The 27,755-nt window shown below is 39.1% G+C and overlaps 1 protein-coding gene across 1 annotated transcript in view; it reads left to right on the plus strand.

Moving 5' to 3' along the window:
- Positions 1–2,722: 2,722 nt before the first annotated feature.
- Positions 2,723–27,755, plus strand: part of gpc6a (glypican 6a) — a 120,536-nt gene continuing 95,503 nt past the window's right edge. Inside the window, exon 1 of the mRNA XM_041036320.1 lies at positions 2,723–2,882. Coding sequence (XP_040892254.1) covers positions 2,723–2,882 — 160 coding nt within the window. The remainder of the gene's footprint in view (positions 2,883–27,755) is intronic.

Below are 27,755 nucleotides of genomic sequence, written 5' to 3' on the forward strand. Positions count from 1 at the left end.
GTTATTCTAGCTGACCCATGGAGATTCAAAGCAAGATGACACACATACACCTGTAGGAGGAGGCCCAGCCCATCCCTCTATTGAGAATCTCAGTCCTCCCACACAGCCAGACGCCCAGGCTGTTCATTCCCTGCTGCTGACTTCACTGTAACTGAACTGAGTGCTAAAGGTACAGTCATGTTATGCATCTGTCCTGCACATATTTTCTTTGTCTTCCATTCACTTAAATGAATGTCTGTACAACTGACAAATCCATGCATGTGTTTGTGTCTGTTTTGGCTTGCTCTCCTGACCTCTTTGTTCACCTTTACCCTGCAAGTTTGCACAGTCAGCAGAAAAAACAGTTGACTATGTTTGGAAATGGAGAGATCATTATTCTGGCAATCTTGCATCTCCTTATTTTGCCCAATATCACACTATCAGACTACAAGCCAAAGCATCGCATACACTGTTTACAGATTGTCATTCATCTGATCCATATTTATTCATTACCCATATCAGGGACTGTGACATCACTGGCTTTTTTGGGAGCATGCAGGTCAGTTTCATTGGACTGGAGATCAATGGCACCGTACCTTTGTGAAAGTGCTGCCAATAATCAAACAAAGCTATTTAATTAGTGGGAAGAAGGCTTTCTCTGGATTATATTACTGATTATTTTGATATTGATTGACTGACCTGAGCTATTTGCATGATTTATTTTTGTAAATTATTTTATTGAGCAGTTGACTCATTCTGCCAGGAGTGAGCAAAGGACTCAGTCCTAAATAATTTGGATCAACGGATTGTGTGAAACTGAGGTCATATAAATTGAATTCACACACTTTAGGTGAAGAAGACAACATTTTGTGGGTGCTCTGTTTACCTGAACTTCCTGGGTGTTGCATCTGTAGGGTTTGACTTCTTAAGAATTGATAGATCTGACTTGAAATCTGACATTAAAAGTTACATTCCTTCAACATGAGCAATATCAAAATAACAAGGAAGGTTTGAACTTTCTCCAATATACAAAATTTTATGTCCAAAGTGAGATACTGTGATCTCCAGGGGACTTAGGGGTCCAAGACACTAACCATGTAATTTCAACATCCTCCAGTTCAGACCAAGGCATTTGTTGCATGTCACACCCTCTTTTTCTCTCTTTCTTTCTGTCCACATCTCTTACACTTTCTGTTAAAGGCAAATTTGAAAATATTTCAAATGAGATTTAAATGAGAATTACTCTGTCAAATGCTTTCTCAAATAGAGCTGCAGAGTAAACATCATCATTCACTAGTGTCCACAAACTGAACTGATGAGAACTCCATTTTGCTCAGCAAGAGCAATATTCATACTATATTAGCCCTAAAGGAATTAGGATGTGATAATTTCCGTTAAATTTTCACGCTTATCCACGTCTTTAGTTTTGCACCGGCAACACTGCTTTTCTGATTTCCTCTTTACATTTCACAGCTCTGAATTGTAGCTAATTGCACTTTTACAGTTTCTTTTTAAAGTTGATTTTAACAAGCCAGCTGTAGCTCCCAAAACCACACAAACACACTGCGGGATTGCATGGGATATTATGAGATGCAGTCTACTTTTATGCTCTCAAGAGAAACTCTCTCACAGTATAACGAGATACTTTTCTTGTTTGATTTTCTTCATTATAACAAGAAAACTTTTCCTTCTTTTTCTAACAGTTGTCTCATGTTAAGAGAAATGCATTCAAATAACGACACTCTGATGTTACAGCGGGAGCAGTCAGTTCTGTACTGCCATACTGTGGGTATGCATTAGATAGATAAGATAGGTAAATCATATTCATAAATATAAGACCTAAAAACCCCTCTGTCTTATCGAATGTGCACTGATGAAAAGAAATGTAGGTATTAAGTTAAAAAAAAAAAAAGGTGAAATAGCACAGTTCTATGTGTTTTTTGTGCCAAAGGGCCTCTGAGTAGAAAAAAAAAACGTTGACATCTGCTAAGATAATATATACTGCCCTGGGTCATCTGACAGCCATTTACATATTTAAAACACTTTCATAGGTTAAAATCGTAAAAAGACTCTGAACGGTCAGCGGGGCGTCTGTGAGTTTGTGGACTAAACACGGATTGATTAAAATCCAGGGGAGATAACCTTACGCGTTCGGTCCGTGTGTCATTTTGCTCCGCTGACACGACCTCCAAGTCCCCGCGCTTCCAACGCGTGTCTACACACTAATGTGCCACTGGTGCGCATTACCAAGGATGCATAAAGGCGGAGGACAGTACGCGCCCCTGGATGCGAGCTGCTGAAGTCGCAGCCACTCCACTCCGTGTTTTGCCCTGCCCTTGTGCGTTCTGCTCGCTGTGCAGCTTGTCTCTCCGCTGCATTTCGCTTTCCTCTCACTGACACGAACGCAGCGCTTCTGTGTGTGCGGGAGAAGTTGTTGGCACAGAGAGCACCAGGTAGCAACTGTCTGCTTCAAACGGATTCGTTAAAAGCCGGGAGCAATCGGACTCAGCGGGTTCCTCTTTTCTTTTTGAGGGGAAGATACGAAGGTTTTTTTGCGATGAGGTGGACGTATACCAGTATTTAAAGTGAGGAGTGATTTTTTTCTTTTGTTTTTGTGTTTGTTTTAATGAACATCTGACATCGCGCTCAGTGGAGAAATCTTTCAATTAGCCCTCCCCCCTGGATTTCTTTTATTGTGACGGAGCTCGTATTTCCCCGTGAAACATTATCAAGGATTTCACTGATGTATGCGATGTGGAGACTGCAAGTCGCCTTATGTACTCTGTCGTTGCTGTCCCTGTCATCTGGTGGTGAAAGCAAAGCGCGGAGCTGTAGCGAGGTTAGACAAGCTTATAACGCGAAAGGGTTCAGCCTCGTCAATGTACCACATCAGGAAATATCAGGTAGGCGAAATTGACATATCATCACTGCGTTTCGCCCCTCTCACCACGTGCCATGCCTCGTTTCCCCTCTCAGATTAAACAATTTGACGGTGGTGATCGCCACACACAGCCTGAACTATGTGATCTTCCTCAAAACCTTTGAGCATTTAATTCTCCCCGTGTAACTAACATCCCGTCACCTTGTTTTATTTGAGGATCCAAACGGAATCAGCCTGGGCATTATGAAAAGTGTGGCTCTGCTTTTTTTTCCCCCTTCAACATGCCACGTTTCATAAGATATACTTTGTCAAAGCCTTTGCCTGAATTCAAACTATATGCACCTTGTATGTTCGTTGAGCTTTTTTTTTCTTTTTTTCTTTTGGCTGTGTAAAGGTCATTATAATCCCCTCCATTTCCACACTGCTTAATGATGAATCACAGCAAGCTACCTCTTAATTCATTACCTTGTATGAATTTGACACCAAACACTGGATTTAATACCCAGAATGCCATACCCAGAATGCCAACAGTCGTTTTTGATTATCAGTGAAAAACACACAGCCAATCAGTTCCATGTAGTTAATGTATTTGTTTCAGTTGTTTTAGATTTTGCATTTTAGTGACCAAATCTACTTTATCAACAGCATGTAAATCTTTTTCACACTAAAACAGGCCAAACACACTTGTTACCTTTTACCTGTTTTTGCCATTTCTTTCCCCCAAAGAGAAGTGAGGCTCTCTTCAAAGAGGTGACTTCCCCCGCAGGTTAGAAATTGATAAATGGTTAACCCATTTAACACCAGACCGAACAGCTCCAAGTATCACATGTGACACCTCAGTATGTAATTTAATGGCAGTCTACCAAATTTGATATCCTTCATAAATAGTGTTGCTTAAGTAGAGGTAGTGAAAGACTGACTTTGTAACAGTGGAACCAGAGGATAGGTTTTGAAATTGGCTGCATACCTGTTGCTCATATTCAACAGAAGATCATGGAGCTTGTTGTGTTGTATTTGGCTTAATAGAGAATACTGTTTACCAGTAGGGGGCTGTATGCACTCAGCACGAAATACTCCTTTTGCTGTGTTTTTTTTTCTTTTTCTCTCTCTCTCTCTCTTTTCGATATTCCTCAAGGCTACAGCTTAGGTTTTAATTCATGGTCTTTGGTACAGCAGAGATATGGTTTTATTATCTCTTGTGTGGTGGTAATCACATTTGTGGTCAAAGCAGGAAAGGAGATTAGTCAGTAAACATAGTCTGCTTCATGAGAGGGAAGAGGGGAAGCAGAGAGGCCTGAAGTTAATCCCTCTATTGCCTCTTACAGACAAAATAGAGATACTGTATTGGTAATTGGCAGTGTCGGGCAATAATGATCATAGAGCCGCCTTATTTGGTTTTAACATGGTTTTGGCTAGATGCGAATTTGATAGTTTTGTTACTGATTTAATGTGCGTGTGTAAGTGTTTGTTGACTGTGTGTGAGGGATTCCACGTATTACAAATACACCTCATTCCAATTTCATATAGTTAGAACTCAAATTTAGTCAAAATTTGATTGTTAGTGCCCCTTTTGACCATTCAGATACTTCAAATAATGACAAAATAAGATGGCTTATATCTTCAGAAAATACAGAAGTCTGCATCAGGAGCTGTAGTGAAGTCTGAGAAAAGCAAAAAAGCAAAGCTTTGTCTGTACTGATTCTGCTCCAGTAGAAACACACATTCAATTTATCAACAGTTCAAAAGACGTCTTCAGTCTCTATTTGAGTAGTCTTCAGCGGACTACTCAAATAAAAACATCAGACACTGTGGTTAGAATAATTAGTCCTTTTTCTACAACACTTAGAGGATACACATTTAAAAGCAGTGATCCAATGCTACTGCTTTATTATTTTTACTTCATTATTTGTCTCTGATATGACAGGGAGTTAGACATGCAAGGTGACTTCTGGTGTTGCCCCCCCTTTCCTCTTTGGCATCAGTGCTGCAAAGTGATGGTTTGTGATTGAACGCAGCTTTGTACAGTGAATCCAAAGATGTAAGATAGTCCTAAGTATTTCTTTTTTTATTGTTAGTCAATTGTATGAATTCTTCTGTGGAAAGAATTGTAACTTAGAGCCTGCTGATTCAGTCAGACAGGAATTTGCACAAAATATTTGGTGCTGAAATGTGAACATGGTTCATTTCACACTTTTTGACATCTGGTTTATATTTGGATTATTTACTCAGTATTATTTGATTATCTTTGGGTATTCTGAGATAGAATCTTGGACTTGCAGGTGTTTTTTTATTTTGTTTGACAGGTCTTAAAGGAGCGTAAATCATGTAGTCCAGTATTTGACCACAGAGTGCTTCTTGGTTTCTACCTCCCTGGAGTACTGGACAGGTTCCACTTACCACAGCAAGGATTCAGAGCATGTCAGATAATGTTTTAGAAATTATTTGGAAGTACTTGGACATACTTTTATTTGATTATGTTGAGTTTTCTGTGTTTATTATACCACCTCTTGTAACAGTCATCATCTACTTTGAGTTCCAGCAAGTTAAAGACCGATCTGTTGGCCACATTACAGATCAAGATGTTTTTGGGGCTGTGATCAGACCCTAATTACAATTCATGTACAGCCCATACACTATGTGTAATTGGATTTTGTTGTCTCCAAATAACCTTTGCATAAATACAACAGAGGTTAGATATAGGCCTCAGGAGATGGGATTGTAGAAAGCACTCAATTATGCCTAATTAGCTATGCTAATACAAACGTGTGGTAAGCTGTATGAGCAGTGTTAGCGCTCATCCCTCCACCATTTGCTGTGTCATGCTACTGCTATGCCTCTAGATACAAAACACACAGGTTTAATACATCTGTAGAGGTGGCTACCTCAGGTTGTGAGCTTCCATTTGCATTAGCTAATTACCTTGACAACTCTGTCACTGACAAGCTGAGCTACATTATTTAAGAGGTGACAAACACAGATATGCTTATCCAGATGTTAGGTTTTGCATATTAAAATACAGGAGGATAATTATAGAATCTGCACTTTAATTAATCAAGCTAATGCAATTTGTATCAATCAAATTTAAAAATAAGAAAAAAATAAACCTTTTTATTTACATGTGTTTGTTGGTGGAATTCTGAATAGAAATTCCTCCCATTTTTGTCAGATCATTTTGCATAAGCACATTTACGCAGCTGCTATCTAAATTCTGCAGGCCATCCATTACTGAAGTATTACAGCAGTGTCTGAATGGGCCTCATGGGCTCTAGAGTCATAAAACCTATCCAGAACATAAAGAACCTGGTAAACCATCAGAGCGGAAACCCCAAACTGATGTTTCAAGGATTACACCAGGAGGATAAGTCATTTCTTTGTGGCTTTTGCTATCTTTTTATCTAAATCTGTAAAGTTGTTGTGGGAAGTTATTGTGTCTGTGCTTGCCATAGTAGTAGTAACCCTTCCCTTCACAATTACAAATGTTATGCGGGCGGAAAGCAGAAACATTTGGTGTACAATCTCCCTATGAGCCTCCGAGACAGTCAGATTTACGTGTGTGGTTTTGCCATGAAGAGATGCAATGCATGCTCAGCAGTATGACACTTCTGGTGTGCTTGGGAAATTGTTATCATACATAGTTTTATTCTGGGATTCAAATAGGTGTTTGGCTCTGATGCAGACATAAGGTAATTGGCGGAGTTAGTGGACTTGGGTAGAGGTCAACCATACTACCCACTTCATTGATTAAAGAGTGCTACTTTATCTTTTTGCCTAAGGACTCTTAAGTGCCCCAGCTTGCTTACAGTACAGGAGTGGTGGGAGGTGGAGGTCAGTGAGGAAAATCTTACTGGCTTTAGATTAGTTTTCATACAGTAAGAGGTCTCTTGGAAGAGTGCCAGGATCCTTTGCAAAGAGCAGGTGGGTAGGATAGAGAGGTTGAGCTGAAATACTCTACTGTATGTGGAGTAAATCTGAAAAATGTCTAAAAGTGGCTGGTGGACAGCTTCATTAAACTCGACCAGGCTGAGCTTGTGATTCCTCCGCTTTCGTGTCCGTGTTGTCAATGTACTGTTGCCTGCCTGGTGTGTTTATGCAGCAGTCAGCCAACAATTCAGCTTGCTTGTGAGGATCACCCCTGTGTGCATGTGTCAGACGTTAGTTATAGTGTCACGCACACAATGCTGCTTGATTGTCATCCCTTTGTTCATACACAACTGCTCCTGAATGCTTCAGTCAGGCCCTGCCATGGAGCTCCTGCTCCAAGGCTTTGCTGTTAATATCAACATCTACTTACACAGAGCAGTTGGGATTCTCATGGGTGGACTCGGCTCTTTGCTACGGCTTTGAAACAAAATCACTTGATGTGCTGCAGTTTCTATTAATGCAGTGCCCGAGTCTTATATTTCCTTTCTCAAGCATAACAATTACCTTTGGGGTTCATCTGTAGCAACTTTAAAGAATATTATTTGATTTCACTTAACAGAATAGTTATTATCTGTTATTCAATACAGCATCATTTTTCCTCATGTGGATTCCTGATGCTACGACTCTCTATGTTTATCGCTGTGATCTGTACTTGGCTCCTTGCAGGTTGTGGGATGCGTGCAGTTCCCCAGTTCCCTTAAACACAACTCAGATATCAGAGATCTTTGCCGTTTGTACTTGAATGAATGTTAGGACCCTTGTGAACCTTCAGTATGCAGCACAATTACTGTCAACATTAGAGCTTTTTCCACACATCACTGTAGCCCTTAGAACAAACCATCTTACAACACTGATTAACATCTAAGTGTAAGATTCTTTTGAGGCTGCATAAGACACAGTTTATCAGAACTGTAAACAACAAAATCTTTGTATTTATATATATTCTTTAAGACCCACATTGTTCCACATCAGATGCATGTTTTAGGACTTCAGATTTCATTTTTTAAAATTGTTAACGATTCAAGGAAATTATACAAATGTATTCAAAATTGAAGGTGTAAAAACATTTGATAAATGTATTGTTTCCTTAAGATTCCATTGCAAGAATCAGCATTTCAGATTTGAAGCTATTCATCAGTTTACTGTACCATCATGGTGTCTCATTATTTCTGTCAGGAATTTTAAATGACACGAGGCACAAAAAAATGGAGACATTCCAATCATAGTTCATTGTTTGGCGTCACATTTCTTCGATCTGATCTATTTTTAATTTAGTTATCATGTTGGGCAGCTATGCAAAATAAATTTGAAGATAATTTTAGATGCGTTCGCAGCCAGATGCCTAATCACTAAATAATGGAATGACATGAGACCTTTAGTGAAAGTGTGGGAATACCACTCTAAAAAGCCTAGCCCAGGAAATATCCATATAAAAATTCTGTGGGGCATTTTTTTCCAAAGCCCATTAAGATGCTCTTGGTGCTGCCAAATTGGAAATAAGTCTCTTGCCAGCCTGTATACATCTTCAGAGAGAACAGTTAATGAGATGTGAGGGAGATTAGGCTGCGTGTGTGTGTGTGTGTGGATGTGTGTTTGTAGCAGTTTAGCCTCACTTTCTGGGTCTTTCTTTTCCTTTGCATCTCTATTGTTGTAGAAAATGACTAAAGTGATTTGTTTTTCATTTGCCGAGACAGATTGTGTGCATGGAACATCCAAATGAGTGTGACTGTCAATCTTCCAGTGATAATTTTCCACCTTTTGTCAGATTTGGTGAATGAGAATGTCTGACAGTTGTCCTGACCTGAAGAATGTGTCAGCCCTCAGCAGGCACCCATGCCTGAAATGCATATGGTCTGCAAGATTCCTGGAAGCTTTCCTCAGCACCATGTATGGTGTTTTCTGAGTAGTGTGAAAAGCCTCCGGCTAGCGTAGGAGACTGCTATAGCACTTTTTCCAGTTTTCAATCAACTGCTGGCCTAAATCAGTAATGGAGGGGGGATTAAGGATCTCTACCCTCTCAAGCCTCGAGAGGGACTAGAAAATAACAGCAAGAAGTTAAAGGATGGATGTGATTATATGTTTAGGGATTAGCTTGGAGAGTAAAGAGAGACTACAGGAAAAATAATCAGGAAAAATAAACAAATTTTCTCAGTAAAAGAGAGCATATCAGCATGGAGCGCATCCTTGACTAACCACGTGTTGAAATCATGACCATGTGAGGTGAGAGAGGAGCTCTGGGATACGAGGAGGGAGTCAGGTAGGATGTAATCCATCTGAACTTGGGGGATTAGCGATCTGACTCACTGTTTGTGTTGCACAGAAGCATTGCTACATGCCGCCCTTTATGTTTGTTTCTAGAAAGAAGAAAGTAGCATTCAACTTAGCCTCTCTCATTAATACATTAGTGAAAGAAAGACTGCCACAGGAGGTAACAGAAGGAAAATTCACATGTGGTATTTGTCCACTGGGAAAAGCGTTCCACCCTTGTATTTCTCTGTCTGTGGATGAGGGTGGCGTGGGAATGTTATGTTGTTGAGGGAGGTGGGGGGTCACCCTGTCACTTAATTGTTGACATGGGGGGATAGTGGGTGGGTAGTCAGTGTTATAGGGCAGCCTTCCTACTTATGTCTGTGTAGTGGAGACCCTTAGGATAAACCTGAAGCCATATAAAACATACTGTTTACTTCACAAACAACACTAATCACTTCTTCTATTTTCACCCTCTAGCCAAATGGGTGTTTGCAGTTTTCCTGACATTATTCATTATATATGGTGGAAAACCAAGGCGTTCTGTTGTGTTTATGGTCTTTCTTTTTGCCCACAGCTCCTTTTTGCCTCTGGAGGCTAGTCTCTGAATAGAAGTCCCAAGCCTGACACCAATGATAAGGCTCAGAGAGAAGCGAGCCACACTGTGCTGGAGGAATGCCCACATGGGTATATCATATCGAGGTGTCAAGGATGCAAATAAATTTCACACTTGGGACTTTTTATTTTTGTTTTTCAGACACAGACAAGTACACATGGCTGAGGTGATTTGCTAAATAAGCTGCCCCTCAGAGACTTGGAAGTAAACAAGCATTAAGCACAGATAAACATTGTGTGCCAAAATTGTCATGGAAACATCAGATGCTGTCAGCAAATGCAGACAACAATGGTGAAATTGGCGTTACAGACTTCATGATGACACTGTTGTTGTGCTGAAGAAACACAGACAGTTTCTACCCCTGAAAGGCCGCTGTGATGGTTTCACTGTAGTGAAACCGCGGGGGGGGGATTTTGATGTATCAAAATCAATAGTGCAGGTGCTCCAACATGCAGACATCTTTTAGTACAAGCAAAGCCACAGCAGTACATCAGTGGCTAACTTTACGGCCTGTGAACATCATTCAAGACTCTAAATATAGTGATGTCTTTGTTACTGAACCATTGAAGCAGTTTGAATTAAAAAAAAAAAAAAAAAAAAGGCGAGGATTGAAAAACTTTCTTTAAGGTCATGGTGGAGTGTCTACAAAAAGTAGTAAAGAATAAGACTTGATATTGTATCATTTTACCATTTTCAACAAATCCCATGCAAAGACCAAAACCAACTATGTGTTAGTTTCTCTCTCAATATTTTCTGAATTCCTCAGGATGTGACTAGCTCTCAGGCATAAGAAGAATTCACATTGATGCCTTTTTAAAAGATGTCTATGGCACAGAGGAGTAAGCCAAGGCTTTGGTTACACAGACAATATTTGTTACTGGCATCAGTTCATTTTTAATTGGGGTATTTTCATGGGATGTGTTGTTTAAAAATATACTGCAGTATGTCCTTTAGCATAGATCAACCTTTTAAGTAAAATTTTCACACACACACACATACACACACATATATAGTTTCATTGCAACAACAGTTCTTTTTCCAAAGAAAATCAATTAATTCTGTCCTCCAGACCAAAGAAAAATCTGTGACGTTGCCTTGTACTCCACGACCTGACGTATGAGGCAATGTCACACTTGCTCTAATCTGGGAAGCACATCACCTAGAAAGTGAAATCAAGGAATGGCTGAGTGGAGACTTGTGCTTCATTGTTCTTGACTGCCAGATAGAAATCTGGTTACCACTTTACACACCGTTTTACAGTTCTGTATGTGACTGGGGCTCTAGATTTGAATACATGGACTGCAGATATGAAAAGGGTCTAAAGCTTGTGTTAATGATGTATACTGTGAAAGGGAATAAGAAGTGGATAATTATTTACACAACTTTTGCGCAGTGTACAGCGTTACTGGAGTATTTTCATAACTGTAATGAGGATTTTAATTGGAATTCAGTATGTATATAACATTCTCGGTGCCTAGATAGAGAGATTTTTGGTTCAGGTGCTTTTGTGCTATCTTTTGCAAGGTTCAGCGCAGGTTCAGTTCAGGAGATTCAGTGACAGAAAAGAAAGGCTTTGTGCTCGCAGTAAGCTGCCTGTGTAAAGTTGTGAGTTGCTCCCACTTCTCTCATTTCTTATAAATGAGCTGTAAGTCATATGCACGTTAGCCATAGCATTTGCAAACAGGACAGCAGGAAAGATGCTTCACCCTAATATTGTGTGGCAGCATATTGCAACGTTTAGCTGAATTGTGGAATCAGGAAACGACAGTAGTTTTCAGGTTTGGTCATTTCATGTCAGCAGCACTGTAGTAGGCTTAACAACAGAGTTCCAGCTGCATGAATGCATCTCTCAAGCGAACAGATGACGATAACTCACCGAGTAACAAGAGATTAGGAAACCACAGTGCCAGCCTTGCAACAAACCTAAAAATGTGTGTTAAATTGTATTTTCAAAGAGCAGTATTTGTTGCCGAGGACAAGACACACAAAGAAAGTATGTTGTTCCAGCTATAAATTAGGAAATTTATACTGATTACATGAGTTCATGACCCAGTTTAGTGTGATCTCGTTTGCAGCTTTGAGGTGGAGAGACTAATTGGAGATCGTTATTATTTTTATGTTAATGCAAAAATGTAGAGGGCTGATCTTAACCTCGGGTCACATTTCTGGGCCTTAATTATAACATTAAATAATAGGCTTTGCAGGGAAATGCCTTGGGGGATATAATGACACTCCGGCATGTGTCAGAGGTCTGCCCTATGTTCTTTCACCCTGTGTTGCCTCATTTCCTTTTTACTCCGGTTTAGGCAGAGTGTTCCTTTCACTCAGTGATCTGTGAGAGCCAAAATTATACTGATGTTAATGGATGTTGTGATGGATAATTCCTGCAAAAGAGTTTTTTGAAAGGAGACATTAAAAGCTATTACACATGCTTTCTTTAGCTACTGCTGAAAGTTCAGTTTGCTTAAAAAATGTGTGCACAATTTTGTTACAGTGGCTTATAATATTTCTGTATAACTGGATGTACTTTGCATGTATGATGGTGCCGCATATTGTATTTTTTTTTTTTTTATAAAATTGGCCGCTAATGAAGCATGTTGGACGTGTGACTTCCGCAGCGCCACAGAACGACATCAGAATTCAACTGGAACTAAAGAAGTACAGCGGGGGTGAACCAACAGTTCATTTAAATCACCTGTCCTTGTGGCTGATGAGAGTGTAGAGCAGTCTTGCAGTAAAAGAAATCTAGGCTCACTAGGCTCACTAGGCTCACAGCACTGATCTGAATGGGGCCACATAGTGCCTCTCCAGGGAGTCCTGCCGTCATGACAAATGTGACAAGCTCATATAACCTTAATGTCAGGAGAGGACCAGTTTGAAGTCTTGTCGCTTTGAGAATGTTGATGAGGCTTGAGATAAAATATCTCCAGCCTTCATAGTTTCAGTTTCATTAATTCAAAGCCTGTTGGAAAGGAGGTGCAAGCAGTTTGCGGCTTATAGAGATTAATAGGTTAACGGGCCTACATCCAGTGTTTAGATCTTTTGGACACTTGAATTTCTTGATTTGTCAAACAAAACATCTGCCATTGTGATGCTTCTTGGCACATCCTTGTTCTTTGGCTCCTGGAGGGAGCTTGCATCTGAAAAGGAGCCAGCCTCATCTCCTGCTCCCAGAACCCCGCTGTTTCCTGTCCCCTGTGTAAGCTGCCGGTAAATGAGTGGGCTGGTCATCTCACACCCTGGGGCTCTACCTCGGGCTTTTCAGACCACCAGCTGTTGTGTTTAGGACTGAGTCATGCACCAGTTAGCATGGTGAATCCAGAGCATGAGTGCAAGGCTTTAACCTCACCGTATGTTTCTTCCTCTCCCCACCCTGCCTGTAATATTGAGCAAATGTGATAAGATACGCTAAAAAATTGAGGCAAAATGCGTTCAAACAATAGTGTTTACCAAACATTTCGAAGATCTGTTTTTGAATTTTTCATTTTAGAGATGTTAATGATTAATCACCATCAAATATTTGACTGATGAAGAACATATGTGCACAGTTGGAATGACAGAAATTGTGAATCCCGGGGCACTGGTTCCCTCAGTGCGGGTGTTTTCAGCTGCCGGACATTCGCATGATCTCAGCCTGTGATGCAGGCACAGCTTGAGTGGTTTTCAGTGGCCACACGACTGCAGGGCTCGTTAACAGGATGTGATGGTACTGAGTGAGAGTAAAACACTTTACACTTCATTATCCTTCAAAAATATTATATTCCAGGGTACATAAAGCTGATAACCTATGGAAACAGTGAGTGTTTTACTTTTCTTGCTATCACATCTGTGCTGATTGTGTAATATTTTTCCAGAAAAAATAGGAAATGATTTAGAGACAATTTTTAAACCAAGTATCTGATTACTGTTTAAGGTTGTACATGCTTCCGAAAGCTAAGTGTGTGCTAGAAGGTGGCAGCTTTGTCAGTGTCAGGCTTTCTTTTTCTCTTTTTTTAAAGACTATTTTTTTGGTGTTTCTGCTTTATTTGATAGAGATGGTAGAGAAGGACAGGAAAGGCAGGGCAGAGCAGGTGGATAACATACAGTGAAGAGCCCAGGCTGGATTTGAATCCGGGCCACTGCAGGCAGGACTCAGCTTTAATATGTGGTATGTTCACTGCCAGGTGAGCTATCGGGGCGCCTGGCTGTGAGCATATTAAAGCTGAGTCCCTGGAAGCAGTACGGTTTGGACCCGGTACATATGAAACTTGAAAAAGCATCAGTGAAAAAGATTTGTGTGTTAATTTTTTTGTTTCTCAAATGGCTTGTGCAACACAGTTATTTTAAAAATGTTTTCATTTTTATTCAATATATGTTTCTAATACCTCATTTACTTATTATTAAGCTCTAATTGAGGAAAAGCATGTTAAGTTATTGATTAAATACCTCAGGAAGGAGTAACAACAGATTTCATAGTATAGTAAAATAATCATGAATTGAACTTTTTCTTTTTTTTTTTTTAGGACATGTGCTTCAGTCCAGCTGGCTGGGTATTCACAAAATATAGATGCCCCCCCCCAAATTTGACAGTTTGATATGACTTTGATGCTTATGCTTTAAAAATATAAGTAAAATAAAAAAATGTTCAGGCTAAAGAGAGGATAGAAAATAAGCTTTAACCAGCCATCAATTCCTATAATTCAGAAACACCTTATGAGGCTGTGTGTAAGGCCTCTTCCCATGGGTGATTTGGAAATTCATATGCTATTATGTTCTTATTTCCTCACACAGGGTTCACCCCAGACTCTGGTGTAAATTCTGTTTGGACAATTGGTCACAGACTTTACCCATAACAGAGGCATGAAGCTATACAGTATATTGTAGGTCTGCTTTAATAGACTGCATGCATGACTGAAGCTAGTGGCCATAAGCTCCACTCAAATGCTCGACTTGTACGATGGCTTACCTTTGGCATTTACCACAAGAGTCTCCAACCTGGCAGCATGCATATTGGTTTCACATATAAGGTGCACAGTCAAGGAACAACAGAGGTGCTCATTAAAGCATTAATGCATAAGAAATGGAGTTAAAGTTATTCAAGGTGCAGAACTGAGGTGTTTGGTGGGAGGAAGACTGTGGTTTATAAAAAGCTCAACACGAGCGCTCCAACCTGTACATCAGAGGTGAGGAGTGCAGCAGGTCTTGTGCTGATCAGATTTCAAAGCACATTTGAAGGTGCCTGACTACAATTAATGGAAAACTTGATATTCACTGCTTTGGATGTAATTTAGACTCGAAAAACATGGCTCAAAAGAACTTTTTGGGATATACTGTGTATTTAGGATGCATTCTGCATTCTGCATTCATTATAGATTTGGTCTGTTTAACAGTTTGTGTTTATTTAAATTCAGCAACCATTGTTTTGTTTAACAATATTGCCAACAATGTTGTTTAACTCAACACATAACAGTGAATGCCACATTCATGTCATATTGGAGTCACTGTAACAGTCCGCTCCTAGAAATTACTTTTATTTTGATGTGAAAAAGACAGAAGACTTGCCTGAGTGACTGCCTGCACGTCTCCTACCTCTTCAGATATGTGTAACTTTAATAAAGAGACTAGTAGCTTAAAATATCAACTTTTTATTCATTGTGCATGTCAATACTGTGGAATTCCCATGATATAGAATAAGATTTCCTTTTCTCACATCTTTGAATTGTCAAAGGTCTAAGGTTCATGCCCATTGCCTACAATGTGAGATATTGCCTTTTCATATTTTCAACTCGGTAATAGCTTCTCATTTAGCCCAACTGGTTTTTCAGCACAGACCCTGGCTGGTGCAATTTTGTCATTGTGCAAAATGGAATGCCTCCAGCACTTATCATCTTTGGGGAAAATTCAGCAAAAGATGTTTGGAAGGAAAATAGAAAAAAAAGGTAGAAAAACAACTATTTTTGCCCTATGGGATTCCAACCCAAACAAAATCACCTGTATTGTGTACCCTCTGTAACAATACAGTATGTAGGCACACTGAAAATACCTCTTGAATTAAAGATACACTGAACGTAATGTAAATGCGATTAACACTTAAAATAATCCCTCCTCTTATTATGTTATCTGCCGTTCTGTCAGTGTTGATGGAAGCAGGAGTTGATAATTGTAAACAAAAAAGTGAACACATTGTCTCATATATGCAAAGTGTGTTTATGAACACCTGCACCGCTGTCATGTTTCAAGCGTGCAGGCTGTTCAGCAGGCTAAAAAGGAGGGCAGAGTGTATATAAGGTTGGCAAGCGTGCCATAAAATTATGAACTTGAAGAAGCGTCTGATTTTAATTCACAGCATTTAGTGAACCATATATTTATCTATCCATCACTGTCACGCAATTGTCCAACTCTAGAAGTTATTTGAAAGTTATAAAATCTTTTAGCCATCTTTAAATTTTGGTAACATATGGTTGGAGCGATTGTGGGAATTATCTGTGTCATCTTGTTTGGACATATTCAATTTGGGTCTCATGCCCCAGTGGAAATAGTTGAAAGTGGGTGATTTGGGTGATGGAGAGGAGATCCAGATGGCAGAGCAGCAGTAAGATCAATCGAGCTTGATGCATTTTTCCCACTTCAACATGCAGACAGATGTGATTTAACACAGTAATTGGGTTTGCTTCCAGTTTGTGGATTTCTCTTGACTTGTAATAACACCTTAGAAAGCATGTGCAAACTTGCTTGTAAAAACTCTTAAGCAGTCATTATTTCATGAGTTGTTTCATCATAAAAAGCAGTTATCGTTATCATGTTCTCAGGTTTAATAGGCTATAGAAGGCTGTTCTGGTTTTGACTCAGTGTTACAGACGTGCCAGTTGTGATTTGAATCAGGCAACAGTGTTCTCTAGAATCCTTATTCATGTCAAGCTCAGGTGATTATTTCCATGATTTTATTTTAATTTATTTTTTTATTCATTTATTCATTATCGACATAAAGTGGCACTAAGTAGTTGTAGTAGTGAAAATGTTGTTTATGATCTCCTAGAACGCAAGGTGAAATCTTTAAATACATATTACGTTTGCAAACAGCTATGACAAAGGCAGTATAACCTTCATATTTGAGAACTTCCAAATGTTTGGAACCTTTGCTTTGGAAATGACCAGATCAGTTAACTGATTATCAAACTAGTTGCTGATTAATTTATGTGGTTAGAAAATATATTGTTTCAACTCTAAAATATAGGCAGGTCAATCACGCTGCTCTTGAAACCTGGTGGCAATTTCACGACAGTTTTCAGAGGTTGCTGGGAACATCCTGGTAACTGTTTTCTAACTATATACAAAGCACTGCTCTGCACTGCTTTTATTGAAAGTTTATATTTTACCCACAAAGCTACACGTTCTTCAAACGCATTTCTTGAGGTTCATCAATGAATATGCTAAAATCTAGTTTCTGCGAGTGCCATGCTTTGATCAACAACATTACCTCTGGTCATTTCTAAATGAGCAACATGCAGCTATTTTTGTGAGGTTAAGCATCACTTTGTAATGGTCAGCATTTATCATCTGAACCATATTTTTTGAGTAGAACGGATTGTAAGAAGTGATAAAAGATATGACGTACTTTATAATAAGCAGGGAAAAGTACCCAGAGAATCATCTGACAGTTGATAGCCTAGTTTTGTTTTGCATTTTGAATACAGCTTAGATGTCTTTAGAGGCAGAAGATGTCCCATTACATTCAGAAAGCCTTTGATTGCAGGAATCCTTCATTATGCTGATTTTAAAAGTTAACCTTTAAGCAGAACATATCATGTTCAGCATTAAGCTGACAGCAGTACCTGCTGATTTTACCTTATTTTTCTCAAAGCTATTTTTCCCTTGCATATAACATAAGAGAGTCTTCATGCACTCTTCATCATTCAACAAGCTTTAATTCTATTTGTGGGTGTGATTGAGCTCCCTTTTGCCCTCTAATCTAGGTCGTGTCAGCTGAATAAAGGGCCCTTTAAATATGCCACAGCCCGAATAAAGAAAGGACAGTCATGGCCCAGATGTGTGAGGTGCCTTAGCCATACCTGAGTCAATAGATCTCACAGATAGAGGTGTCAACCTTTCACAGGGAGCTGAGTCTCAGCCAGCCTTTTAGCTTTTACTGTCCAATGTGCTGAACTTGACTGAACCATTTAGTCCAAAGAGAGTAGAGAGGGGGAAAAAGAAGAAAAAGTAAAAAGACAAAGACCAGCACTGTCAGGGACTGTCATTTAGAGAAATTTGACATCGACATTTTCCCTCCTCACCTGGCTAGATAAGCTAAGTTTTTGTCGCCAGCTAATTGTACTCATTTTTTCAATGGTTTAAATGACCTATAGTTCACAGAGAGCAAACCCAAAAAGCAACTTTTACCTGCCTCAACAATGATTTAATACAATGAATACAAATTAATTTACATAAATACTGATGACTGTGATAATAAGAGAATCATGTCAGGCTTCTGTGAAACTTGAATCTAACCAAATACATGATATAAATAGTATCTTACTGGTATCATGAAATGTATTCCCTTAATTAGTAAAGATAATGTAAGAAAAACACAGCAGTGGCACAAAAAAAAAAAAAAAACATCACTGTTTAACTCATTAAACATTATTTTAAAAGTCTCTCATTATATATGTCATTTTATTTTACGAATGTTTATATGTAATCATATACATTTATACGTTTTCTAAAAAATCAACAGAAATTTTAGGTGATTAAAATAAGCAGACAGGAATGTCTATTTTTGCCTAATCCAATTAATTAGATCAATGTATGTCATCACATTGATTAATAAAACTGTACTAAAATACAGTATTTACTTAAAGTTCTGCTCATTGCGCATTTTTGCCCATGACAGCAACACACCCAGAGATATTAAAACAACAGCTATCAGGGTATAAAGTGCTATGGCCATGAAATTATGGGATGTGAAATTCACAATAGTGATTACAAGTAGAACAGAGGTGTCCAAACTGTTCGACAAAGGGCCGTGTGGCTGCAGGTTCTTGTTCCAACCAAGCAGCAGCACACCTGACTTGACTCATTTAACCAACTGATCTCAGTCTTCAGACAGTTGATTGGTCAAACTGTGTGCTCTTGATTGGTTGGAACAAAAACCTGCAACCACACGGCCCTTTGTCGAACAGTTTGGACACCTCTGAAGTAGAATAACGGGGGAATTTTTACAGCTTCTGTTATCTCCTGACTGAACTAACAAAATGAGCAAAATCATGCGATGGATTTTGAACCGAATCAATGCTAAAAACTGGGAAACCAAGTTGAAAATAAATTGAATGATGGGTATTGTAGGAGACCTGTGTCAAGTGAACCCAGCTGTTGAATAGAAATGTCAAGAGCACGGAACTGTTCCTACAGACCTCTGCCCTCATTTGAAGGCAATGAGTCTATGCACACTGGTGCTCTGTGGCAGCAGGACTATAAGAGCAGAGAGGAGGCAATATTCCAGAGGCAGCTCAGAATAAGACTGGAGCTGGAATCTGGTGGTAAATCAATGATAATAAATGTGATTCATTCAAGATGGTGCTTCCCTGTTATTGAACTTGGCTCTCTGCTGTGGTGTGAAAACCCCACTAACAGGCAGCAGTCTTAGACATCCTGGAACCAGATAAAAACAAATCCCGATTTCAATCTAAATGTAGGTTACTTGCATAATACCTACTGTATACACTATACTTTGCTCTTTTAGGCTCTTTTTAGTAAATTGTTTTCAGGGGAAGAAACTTGGAGTAAAACTCTCTGGCTCAGAGTACAATAGATGCTGCCACAATGTGCAGAAATTAATTTAATTTACTGCATCGCTACACCTTTTTATGAATTTTCAGCATGGGTGAATAATACATTTTTCTCTCTTGACTTCATGATCTGTTGGCTTGTTTGGCAGCAGGCTCTGGCAAGAATGTCCTCACTTTATAAACGCTGGCAAGAGTGGTCAAGGGATATACCAGATGGCATGGCCCATATGCAGTTTGCCCTTTGGCCAGGTAGACTAATGAATCCTTTTGGGAGTTAATCACACTGTCTGGCATCAGACCCTCAATGGGCATAGAACCCACTCTTTTCCCACAGCCTCCCTCACATATTCTGGAGCTTTCACTTTTCCCTGCAACATATGTTTATAGTTATGGTGATAAAATTGAAAAAAAAAAAAAAAAAAATCACCAAAGCATCTGTAGTTGATGGGCATTTTTAAGTCAGTTCTTGATGGGAGCGATGGTGCTGTTATTGGAAACTTATTATTAACTATACCATTTATTGATTATGCTGATTTATAAGTTATTAGGAATTCTGTTTACGTATATCTTTAGGTGCATATCTATTAAAGAATCCAACAGCTGGTGAACGTGTTGTGCTCTCAGCTCTAGTGCCATTACTGCACTGGCACAATAAACATGAACAGATTTACACTGACACAGGAAGCATAGATGTTTTGGGACTCAGGCTTCAAGACAAAATGACATTGATGCACCTCCTCTGTCCAACCTCCATAATCTGGATATGAAAGTGCTGTTTGGAGTAACTAATTGAAATAATTACAGTGCAATAATCTCGCTGTAATTTGAAAATATGCATCATTTCATTAAAAGAAAATGAAACGAGTGATAGTGTAAAAGTGGAATTTCAGTTAGGAAACTTAGTAGTGACCTAGCAAGAGATATATGAGTTGTCAGTTCACCATAGGCTCTGTGCAGGCAGATCGCTCAGTTTATATTGGTTCGTGGTTGGTCTTCTGTCAGCATGCCACTCAGGATGCGATCAAAACATGAGGATTTAATGGAGATTTATGAAAGAAAAATTGCTTTCACAGAGCAGAGGCTCGTGGTTGTTGCTTTCCATTTTTCTCAGTTTAGTTCAAGTTTCAGTGTAGTAGTTTAAGGTTTGTAGATTACAGACTTTATTTTAATGGAATTTGATGACTAGGTTTTCACTGTATAACTGGTTTAAGCTGATCTGTTGGACAGATTTCAATTTACAAGTACCACCAGAGTAAGGGCAGCTTGTCTTCTTCCTCTCACAATCCCAGATTGGCCCTATGAATATTTGTGAACATTTTTAGCAATAAGTAAGTGCCTGCATTTCATCAACATTTAATAGATTTTTTTTCTTTTGGAAAATCATTCATCTTGTGCACTGTCAATGGTATTTTCTTTCTAAAATCACGTTTTAGAAAGAAAGATTGCGGTTTTAATCTTCTGTAGTGTAGTCCACAGCTGTCTCACCACCAGGGACTCCTGCACTATTTCACCTGTGACCTGATGATGGTTGTTATTCTCTTGAATGAAACCATATACATATTGTATAGGCTAACATACGGTACAAAATAGGTTAATAAAACATAACATTTTTCAACTCTCAAAGAAAAGCTTAAACTGTCACAATGAAGAAGTGGGGTGAGGGAGATGGATTTACACCCTTTATTTTTGATTTTGATTACTGCATTAAATCTTCACTTAACCCGATATACCATGTTGAAGAGGAAGCCTCAGGACCTCCTAAACCCCATCTTTGAAGCCTTATCCTCTGCTTTTCCTTTGAAGCCTTATCATGAGTTGGCAAAGTGACTGAGTCCAATCGGGAGTTTGATTCAGTGCTCTGTGACTGTTGAGATCCCACAACAACAGATATACAGACCCACCTGTACACAAATGACCAAGCAGAACCGTTATTTAGTAAACACATTAGGATCACATGACCATGTGTTCAAATGTCCATTATCTACTGTACGTGAAGATTTAAAAGTGTATGTTGTAATTGAGCATTTCGAGTCCTTGAAATAACTTTTTTTTTTTCAGTGTCTCCCCGTTTTTGTTATTTGTTGCCTCTGCTTTCTTTCTCCCTATAATAGAAGTAGCAACACAATTCAGCATTTTGGCAAACGTTTGGTAAACATGCCATTCAGTCCTCCCAACCCTAGCTACTTTACAATACATTATAATGCATGAGATTTTTCTTTGACAGAACAATTTTTTCTCAGTAAAGCAAAAAAACAAAAAACAAAAAAAAAACAAAAAAACACACATTTTAAAAAAGTCTGTTTCAAGTACTTTTCTGAACTTTAAATTCTCCATTATGGACTCACCACCCACCCCCTCAGTCTGTCTACATCAGGGGTGGGCGGCTATTTTTCCTGTGCAGCCATATGAGAAACTCAAATTGTTACTGGGGGCCAAACTAATTTTGTCATGCTGCGACCTCTTAATTTCATCACCACGTTAGATTACAGAAAACATACTGTGCACTTAGAACTGTTACCAATATTCAGTCATTATGACAGTCTTTTAGACTATAGCAGTAATATCTCTGTGATACATATTACAATCCATGGGTAGTTTTGCCAACTTACTCAGTGGGCGGAATCAAGTCTCTGATGGGCTCGAACTAGTGAGTCAAAGTCAGGTGTAATTCCTGGTGTTGCTATGCACAGCACAGCAAATAGATGATCATCACTGAAAAAGGATCTGATCTGTATCTTGACTTGTTGGATTTCATTACTGAGAATGTCTGTTCACATATGTATGTTGATCCAGAGAAGCAGCATGCTCAGAGCTAGACTCTGCATGTGTGGGAAGTTCTCCTCTTTGAGAGATGAGTAAAATGTCAGTAATGGCTCTGATTTGAAGTGCTGTGCCAGCAGTGCATCAGACTGCAAGTCTATGAGTTCAAGTTGTACAGCACTGGGGGCACTTTTCACATCACATGGAAGAGGAGAGAAGATTGTGAGCATTTCAGGTTCCATTGCTTTGATGTCTTCAAATCGCCTGGAAAACTAACCATGCAGAGCCTTCAACATGGCTGCATATCTGTTGAGTTGATCAGCAGATGAAGTCTTCTTTCAGTGTGGGAAAGTGTGTAAGTGTGTTGTTCTCCGCTTGTCTAGAGAGAAGCGGTTCTTCATGAAGGCCTTAACTGGGCCAAGTATTGCATGGGAAAAGAGACCATCTCCTTGCAATTTTGAATTCAGTTCGTCAGTTATATCAACAACAAATGCCAAATCAGCCAACCAGCCTGCACCGGTTAGTTCAGGGATGTTCTTTCTTTTCATCTGACAAAACTCCTGAATCTCTGATTTCAGGTCCCACACTCTTTGAAGCACTTTCTCCAGGCCGAGCCACGTGACAGCTGTGTGGTAGCCCAGATCAGCTTGTTCAGTCTCATGCTTCTCCAGCAGCGCAACAAATTACCTATGATTTAATGCTCTTGCCCTAATGAAGTTTGCAACTTTTGTAACAAGATCAACCACATGGTTTATTTTCAGCACCGACTTGCATAGCACCTCTTGATGAATAGTACATTACCAAATAAACAAAAAAAAGTGTATGTTTTGGGTTAACCTTAGTCACTTTATTCCACATCCTCTTCAGAAGACCAACATTTTTCCCATTTAAGTAATGACACCCTTCAGTTGTAACACCTTCAGCTGTAACCCACTGTAATCGTAGCTTTTGGGCAGTGTCACGCACATCACAGCTCTTATCCAGGAAGAAGAAGTTGAAATTGCCTTGGATTTCAGCTGTAACTCCAGATTTCCCACAATGTCCCCAACTGGCCTTTTAACTGTTTACTTCAAGAGGGACAGATGTCGAAAAGACTCTGTCTTCTCTGGACCACCAGGCATTCTGTAATAAATTCCCCGTCAGAAAATGGCTCGGTCCTTTTGGCAGTTTTGTGAGCCAGTACATAACTGATTTTTGCACAGAAGTCTGATGTTGTCGATTCTGGTGATGATCACTGATAAGGCCATTTTTAACCTAAACCGTCCCTGACTGCAGCCTTGGTGCATGAAGTCCTCAGGCCCCACAAACGAAGCACTTCTGTTTAAGCTGAGGTTATAGATGGTTAAGCCATTGTTGCAGACTTTGGAAATATCTATGTGTACAGAGGAAAGTAGTTTTCTGTCTAAATATTCTGAAATTACTTGGGTACCACATAATTTAAAATGTCAGCAAAATTTGCAAAAAAAAAAAAGACAAAATGATTTTCCGACAATGGCCACTATTGTACTGTGAAGAATAATCTAGTTGCTGTGGGAAATGGTTTCTTTGTCTTGCTCATTAAGAATCAGGAAAGCAAAAGAATATACAATGGGAAAAAATACAGTCAGAGAACCTCAGTAGCAGTGCTTTAGTGCATCTGAGGCACTTCTAAACTGCAAATCTGTTGCATATCATTGGGGGTATCTGCTTCAATTGTTGAGCTTTAACATCACATAGCTTCCTAACAAACTGTAGCTTCTGCTGCCAATTTTAATGAATGACTATTAGAAAGGAAGGATAAGAATTGTGCCATCCGTTAAGCCTTCCTTTTAGACATGATTGTAGCGTAGGCTTGATGAAACCTCAAACATCCGTACAGTACATGCTTTTTTAACATCAAGGGATGCAAAGCCAAAGGGTACTGAGGCCAAATACAAGGCATCTGTGGAATAAAGCATACCATATGATGTTAGTCCTTCTTTAATCTCCACATGATCTTACCTCCAGGTTCATCCACTTCCTCCAAATGACCTATATTCCTGACTATGTAATGTAGAAGACCAGAACGTCTCGTTTGTTAAACATACACATTACACGTAATCATTTTAATGTAACTTTGAATTTTGTGTGTCTGTGCGGCTTATTGCTTGTGTCAGATGGGCATTGTCTCACCAACTTTCCTCCAGCCATTTATCAGCATCGAGCCGGCCTATGTGAGCATTCTCTGAAACTGTAGTCAGCAATTTCACCTAATTACAATGCTACGCTTCAATCGTGTTTTGCAGCTAAGGAAGATAGTGATCCAGAGGAGCCAAACACATCTGTGCATCATAGAAACTGAACAAAACAACTGATATGTGATTGCATTTGTAAGCCAAACAATATATCTTATGCCTCACTTCCTTTTGATTGGGAAACATTTGAGCTTATGCCAGAACATTTCACTGTAAAATCCCCAAAGAAGATTAGCATTTGTCCTTAATTATCTCGCCTTCTGTAATTACATACATTTAAATCTCTGATCAGCTCATTCTGCAAGATGTGCAGCAGCGTCTTCTGACATCTGTGCTCGAGGCAGCTGCAAGGACAGAGTGGTACATTAACAAGCTGGACTGGGTCAAAAAAAAAAAACAGAGAAGGCCTCTATCTGTGATTTTTTTTCTTTTTTTTGTTAACAGCGATTACATAACTATTTGCTCATAAGTCATAAAGCTGTGAGTAAATAATTTATTATGTATGTGTGGATGCTTGCCTGTCTTTGCGTGTGCTGATCCATGAATGTGTGATCAGGTTATGAGTGTAATGAATCATGAATGTGGGTGGATGTGCCAGACCCAAAGCTTAAGATGCAGCTGTGTTGTTTTACATCTAAATGGAAGCAGGCTTCTCTGGGTATAAAAAAGCCTGATGTGACACACGTGTCTTTTTTAGTATATTAGTGCTTCTGTCAGTGTTGTCACCCAGGGCTTACATACGGTACGTGTTTCTCTGCGGCCCACTCAAATCAAACGTTACACTCTCCCTTTCATCCTTCGTATATTGTTTTGTCAAAAATATAATCTGTCAGACAAGACCACATTACCACAGTGGGTATAACTCATAAGTGTAGACCCACTTTTAATAGGCTTTTAATAAATATGCAAAAATTTCAGTTTCAGTTAAAGATTCGTCTGCAGTGCTGATTTGGCAGGCCATTTTAACAGATGCCATAGACGTGCTCTGGGACTGCTCTCAACTTACCCACTTGCCCCCTCTTCAATAAGCTGGGTTTCCCCACCTTATTGCTTCACTTGCTAACAGCTCCACTTTGTTGCAATTCATTACTGATTCTCCTGTTTATGTAAGCTTACAGTGCCAGCAAGGCTTGTTCAGGTGGATTGTTTGGATGTGAATTACTGCAAATTGAATAATCTTAAATAGGAAGGAGAGTATTTTAGTGTGAATCCTTGTGCATCCTTCACGTTTTTTTTTTTTTTTTTTTTTTACAATTTTCAACAAGTGCTCCATCTAGGGGATATAGGATATAGAGTTAAAATGCAACTGTACCATATAAAATCACATATTCTGCTTTGAGAAAGTATGAATTGGGTCTTGTTAAAATGCAGGTGCATTGATTCCATTTATTTCGTATTTAATTTGGACTTTTTAATTGTTTAAAATATGACAATTGTTTACGCTGTTGACTAATCATAAATGCTCTCACATTTGATTTCATTCATCTTTGTAAATGTATTTTCACTAGTAATAGGACATGCGCTTTCTACCTAAACAGACATTTGTGGCTTTATATTGTGTCCACCCCCATGTCTCCATTTTTTTTGGCACTGTTGGTATTGAGTCTTACAAGCTGAAGTCAGCCCTACAGAGTCTGAACACAACTGTGATCTCGGAAGCGTGCAGTGTATTGACAGCTTGGTTTCAAATTCCATCTTGGGTGCAAAGCAACCAACTAGAACCAAACAGATATGGTCTAGTGAACCAAAATCTAATTTAGATTTGGGGACGATTAGTCCCAAAGTTCACTAAGGTAGGCATTTATGTTTGTTTTGTTCTTGTGAAACTGAGCTCACAGCGAATAAAGACAGCGTTAAAATGTGGGGGAAAGTTTTGTGTAAAAAAAAATGTCAAATAGTTTTGTATTATTTTGGGATTACTGTTATTTATATTCTGCTGTTTATTTTCGGTATTTATTTTATGGAAAGCAGCCAGAAGAATAGACAAGTCAGAAAAGCAAAGAAAGAATCACTCATGACTAATATAAAGTCACATCAGTAACATGCAGCTCACAGAGCTGCCTGCTGCTCACAAAGTATGATTTATGTAACAGTTTTCAAAATGGTGAAAGTAGTTGGGTATGCCAAATTATGTTTATAAAAAAACAAAACTGAAAGATGAAAAGAGTGGTGCACAACCTATGAAAGCTAAAAGCACCAGGGTGTCCTTTCAGCTGTCATTCACACTTAAGGACACTTTTGACACTTGTGCCTTTTATTGATTTTTTTTTCTTTTTTTGCCAACCTTTAGCGGCAAACAGTGGTATTCTACCTACTGTGACAAGTTAAGTCAATTTATTGCATCGACAGAAACTTTTGACTTAGTTCAGAGTTGCAGGGATTCCTAAAGCAGCGAGAAAATGTCTTTTTTTCTTACGTTATCCATCATTATGACAATAAACCATTTACCCGTGTGCCAAAGTCTTGCTTGGGCATTGTTTCAAATATTGCAATTTTAGATCTTGGGAAACATGGTCCACAAGGCTGAAATGAAATGTTCTCTTGTGGTGATATTTGCCAACCAGCTGATGCATGCCAGTAAAAACTGACCCCAAATCAGCCTTAATAATCAATGTAAACATCTTCCTCCAAAAACAGAATGAGACTGATACTTTGATGATACTCTGTCTCAGTGAATAGGAGCTCACATGTAAGCAAAACTGATACAAGACAAACACTGACAGGAACACTGACTGAAAAAAATAAACAGCAGAGTTTTCGGTAAAGAAAACCTGGAAATTTAATGTTGAAAAAATAAGTTATTGAAACTGTATCAGTATGCTACACTTGCCTCAAACTCTGTGCCCTGCACAGTATGGTTTTCTCTGCAGGCATGCGTTACACTGATCACAGCTTAGAATAAAGATTTCCACAAAGTGTTGCGTCTCCACACTGTCGAAATAGTGTGTGACAGTTGAGGAATACTGTTGCATTGCTAAAAGATTACAACATTGTTGTTTAGTAGAGAAACAAAAGAGCCTTAAAGAATCTCCAAATAGAAATCAACTGCTGCATTTCAGCTTATTTTGTTGTTTTAGAGAGTTTGGTCTCTGTGGCCAGGAGGCTTGAACATTACTCTGGAGACAATGGGCTTGTGTTGAACTGTTGATGGTGCACCTCATTACTGTAGCTTGGTGCCTCTCTAAGGACTGATTAAGGATTAAGCACATTTGAGAGTGCCAGCACGTACATACTGCATCCTCCTTGTTTCATTATCCATGCACAGCTCCCTCATCTATAGCTTACTGTATATGCATACAGAACACCAGTGTGCCTGCTGTGTAGTGTAGTAGGATCCATCCAAAAAAAGTCCCACTATTCTGCACCTATCCCCCACT

The sequence above is a fragment of the Toxotes jaculatrix genome, chromosome 1 (assembly GCF_017976425.1).
Source record: "Toxotes jaculatrix isolate fToxJac2 chromosome 1, fToxJac2.pri, whole genome shotgun sequence".
Taxonomy (NCBI): Eukaryota; Metazoa; Chordata; class Actinopteri; family Toxotidae; genus Toxotes; species Toxotes jaculatrix.